The 4916-nt window shown below is 51.6% G+C and overlaps 1 protein-coding gene across 1 annotated transcript in view; it reads right to left on the reverse strand.

The window, feature by feature from the left end:
* LMCD1 (LIM and cysteine-rich domains 1) overlaps positions 1-1131 on the reverse strand; it is an 11049-nt gene extending 9918 nt beyond the window's left edge. The window contains exon 1 of the mRNA XM_010003376.1: positions 1043-1131. Coding sequence (XP_010001678.1) covers positions 1043-1131 — 89 coding nt within the window. The remainder of the gene's footprint in view (positions 1-1042) is intronic.
* Between the last annotated feature and the right edge of the window lie 3785 nt (positions 1132-4916).

Raw genomic sequence — 4916 nt, forward strand, 5'->3', positions numbered from 1 at the left:
GGATCCTGGATCAAGTAGGATTTAAAACAACCTGTAACTGAGTCAATTTAAAAATAATTAGTGATTCACACAAATGAGTGCTCTGAAGTTTGGTTTTCCACACAGCTGAGGTATTGAAGTTGGGAATGGAAGGTGCAGGACAGGAGTGCCCGGCCCCGCTCTGCACAGCCCGGGCCTCGGGCACCGCTGCCACAGGGCCCTGCTGCTCAGCAGGCAGGAGCTCTCCAGCCTCGCAGAAAAGCGTCCAGTGTTTGGCCAGACAGGCTCCGAGGGCACTAATTCTTTTTTAATTAATGCCATCTGTTTAGCTCCCTTCCCTTTCAAAGCCCCCTTTGTCTCCCCCGCGGGGTGTGCGGGCAGGGCAGGGCAGCAGCCCACAGCCCTGCAGGGCTGAGCACACAGTGCCAGTCACCTCCCACAGCTGCTCATATGGGTGGCTATTGACCCAAATTAGTGTTTTTAAGAGGAAAAACTGGAAACAGAGTATCACATAACAAGATGCTGCCGGAGCTCAGCATCCCTGCTGCCAGATGCTGGGGACAGGCAGCACCACAGCCTGCAGTGCTGCCGGGCAAAGGCAGAGAAACCCACTGCACCAGGGCCCCAGCCTGCTGGAGGCACTTGGGAACGGGATTGCAACTCAAAAACCAAGGGAGCAGGAGAACGGGGAGCAGGGAGCACAAGCACCATCTCAGCTCAGCAGCTGTCCTATCCCAACAGGATCTCCTCCCCACCTCCCAGTTCTCTGCAGTCGTTCTTTGCACTCCGGGTCACAGAGGCTGAAGCCCCACTGCACCAGGGCCCCAGCCTGCTGGAGGCACTTGGGAACGGGATTGTAACTCAAAAACCAAGGGAGCAGGAGAACGGGGAGCAGGGAGCACAAGCACCATCTCAGCTCAGCAGCTGTCCTATCCCAACAGGATCTCCTCCCCACCTCCCAGTTCTCTGCAGTCGTTCTTTGCACTCCGGGTCACAGAGGCTGAACATTGATGGGCCCAAAGGGACAGTGGTGGGGCAGGGCCCCTCAAGGCCAAGATGTTACCTCCAAGAATGTGGCTCGAAGCCCGTGCAGTTCCCCCTGCAGCGCAGACAAGGCACACCTCTTCCTGCCGGCGCCTGGCTCAGCGACATCTGGAAAAGAGCAGGACAGGGGAGCTGTGGAGGCTGCATCCTCAGGGACTGCCTGAGGACAGAGTCCTCACTGTCTGCTTTGTCCCTCAAACCTCCGCTTCTTCAGCCCTGTGCTGTGAAGCCTCAAGCATCCCAGACACCATTTGGCCACTGCCCCTGCAGACCTGCAGCAAGTGTTAAGGTTCCTTTGATTGAGTTAATGTGTTTCACACCAACCTGTGCAAGTCAGACACTTCATGCAGCAACATGGAGCTGTGTTGCCACGACCTGATGTTAGACTTGCCTTACCACAGCTTGCACCTCCTTGGTCTTTCTACAGGGGTTTAAGTGTATTTTGGGAATGTGGCACTTCTGCATGGCTCTGGCACTGGGCTTTGGGGAGGGCTTTCTGAACAGGAAACATGGCAGGGAAGGGTCGTGGGCAGGAAAGGCAGAGGGGCTGAGGGCCATGGCTGTGCTGTGCTTGCTGTGCCTCACTGGAGACTGAAGAAAGTCAGTTTTATACTTGGATGCTCCCTGCTGCAGAGGGATGGTCCTAAACCTCCCAAGAGGAGAGAGATGAGTGCAGAAAACCACAACAGCAGCCAGTCACATTGAAAAACAACTGTTCTAGTGACTGCGCCATGGATTGATCAAGCATGGCTTTTTGAATGTGAAGAACACAGCAGCATTACACAGTGCCCATTTCTTGCAGCTTTCTGACCCCCTTGGGTCTCTATCAGGGCTTAACACACACAGTCTCACCAAACCATGGCCTTTCTGGGGCTTGCTCCCATTCGTCAAGTGCTTGTACACCCTCAGTCCCTCTCGAAACACAAGCTTCTTCCAGGCACCAACTACTCATTGGTGTGCACACATTCAGAGCCCACCAGAAGAGCTGAGGCTGCAAAGGTTGCTGAGGGAGAAGGGTGTGCCTGCCTGGCCAGGCTGAACCTGCCTGTGTGACAGCAGCCTGTCATCAGGCACTACTCAAATCAATAGTGTGACACCTCCTCCTGCCCCAGCCCTCATCCCTGTCTGCTGCTCCCCAGCTTTTCATGGACAGTTGGTTCTGGAGATGGCCAGACACTGGTGTGCAGATTTTGAGGCAGGCTCTGAGCCTTTACACTCTGTGAGCAGGACTCCTCAGTGCCCACCCCGAGCAGCACAGCCCACAGGGGATGGAACCGCCCGTTCAGCAACGTTTGCTCAAGGATGCTCCTTCATTTGTGCCTCACCTCCCACCCCTAGTTTTCACCTCAGTTTTCACTGGCAGTCTTTCCAGGTATTTTGAAGCCAGTGAAGAGACCTCTTGCCCTGGGAATCCATAAAAACACATCTTAGAAATGGTCTTAACATGTGCACACGCACAACTCCCCTGTGCCTTCAATATCCAGAAAACTAGAACATTTTTGATTGCTCAGCTCTGTGCCAGCTCTCCAGAACAGATAAAGACATTTAAGTTTCCAGCCCAGACCACTAACAATCTGGCAAGCTCTGGAACTGTGAGATACCTACTAACTGATGGGGCTTTTTTACTGACTCTGGTATTATCGAGTCAGACAGAAGCTGAGTATAGGCAAGGGACTATGGATGGTTGTTTATTAAAAATACAAACATCTGGATTAAATCAACACATTTGGAGACATTTCACTACACAAGTCCCTCAAGAGCTTCTGACCCAAGGGACACCCTGCAGCACAGGTTGTCCTCACAAGGCTTCCTGAAGCAGCTGACACAAGGCAGGTTGGACCTTCCCACCTACTGACCTGGCACAGCACCTCTGCCAGCACCCTGGGAATTGCCTTTGAACTCCTACTGTTGTCTCACCACATACACATTTACTCAGCCCAAAGAAATACAGTAAAACAGATCAGGTTTAACACAGCAAAGTCCCTGCTCTTAAACTGCTGTGATCGTTTAACTTGAACAAACCCATTGGCACCAACAGCCCATCCTCACCTGGGGGTTATACAACTGAAGCTGATCATCCATTTCCTCAAGACCAAACCAAACAAGTCCTAGCCCTGATCATCAGCCACAGACAGCTCCAGATGTGCACAGATGACCTAGCCACCAGCCCCCCCCTTTGTGCATGGCTTCAGCCAGGACCAGACCACATGCCTTTGCAACCAGGAGCTCCAGATCTCCTTGGAGACTCATTTGCCATGTACATGGCATGACTTGCTGCCCCTCAACACGAAAACTTGCTGCAAGGCTGAAGCTATAGGGCAATATATGGGGGAAGCAATGTGTTAACTGAGAGGCTCTTCAAGGCCAGATGTGGCTCCCGAGATGGCTCCCAAAGCCCAGCCACGTCTGTGGGGAGGACAGAGTCATCCCTCACTCCCTCAGAAGTGGAGGGAGGTTTGAGGCACTCATTTCCATCTCTGTGCAGGGGCCAAACATAACAGGAGTCACTGCCTGTTTTCTGGGCTGCCTGGTCAGCAGGACTTCCTGCCCAGATATGGAGCTTCTCCTTGCAGCTCTGCTCCGGCTCCTCAAACACGCATAAAAGGAGATTTCTTTACCAAAAAAAAAGAGACACAAGACCCTGCAAAACACTGGAAACCCACTACGATAATGTGAAACAAATGCTCACCAACTAATTCGACTCACCTATGCCCAAGCCCACTTGGTACCATCAGTGTTAAAAGAGGAGCCACTGAAGTTTAAGATAAAATCTGAGGATACTTGTAATCCCTTTTAAAAAGGCCTGTGCCAACAAAGGGCTTGGAAGAAAAGCAAGTTCTGCTCCCCATGACTCGCTATATGATGCATTTTAAGATTCCTGTTTTGGCTTTTTGTGTCTTAAAGCATTCGTGCTATTAAAGGAGAGAAAGTCAGTGCAGAGGAAATTCTTAGGTAGTGAAATGATAGGAAATTGAGGCTGGTTTACCCACAAAAACATCTCTGAACAATCCCAGGCGTGCGCCAGCAGCACCACGGCTCCCTGTTAGACCTGCCAGAGGCAGCGCCATCCCAGACACTGGTCACTCCTCTCCATGCCTGGAAAACAGGGAGCCTGGAATGACAAGTGACAAGGGAAAACGCAAACACAGCTCCTTCTTGGTGTAGAGTTTAAGGACTCCTTTGGAAAGGAGCACTGAGCTTCCAAAGGAGGTCTGGCAAGATGGTGCCCTGGTTAGAAGTTATGAGCAGGTCTGGGTCCAGCTCCACCAGCCTGCTCCTTTCACAGCTCAGCTGAGGCTCCAGAAGGTTCTTCTGGTGTATCATTACCAGTCCAGCACACCTTGGCCAATGACCCTTTGCCAAAGAGTCTACTGAAGCTAGTTTGACACCTGAGTTTTTGTGAAGGAACCATCCAGCTGAAGAATTTGCTGACATTGCTTAAGGGAAACACAAGTCTGGCACTTGGTTTTTGGCCTTTTCTTTTGCTCTCAGACTGCTCTCTAGATCCTCTCTCCTCAGCTGTGCACAAAGCACAGGGTCAAGATGAACCTGATCCATCAGTTTTGACCTCCAGCAGCAGCATGCTACATGTCATGAGGCCACAGCACAGACTTGAAATGACAAACAAGGTGAAAGCTCCAGCTGCTAAACCATCACTGAACAGTGACAACTGATGTAAGAAGATCCTTATCTGAGCAGGACGCTTGGACCACACTCCCCTGGAAGACCTTTAGCTCTTATCTCCTGCAAATCCAAAGCGACCTTGGTCTAATCACAAAGAGAGTCTGTAATAGCCCTGCAGAAAGGAAACCCACACCTTGAGAGGCCACGGTACCTCCTAGCAGGGTGGTTTCACCATCAGCAGCACAGGGACTATGTGAAAACAGCTTCCA

Source organism: Chaetura pelagica, unplaced genomic scaffold, assembly GCF_000747805.2.
Source record: "Chaetura pelagica isolate M959 unplaced genomic scaffold, ChaPel_1.0 scaffold328, whole genome shotgun sequence".
NCBI classification, from domain to species: Eukaryota; Metazoa; Chordata; class Aves; order Apodiformes; family Apodidae; genus Chaetura; species Chaetura pelagica.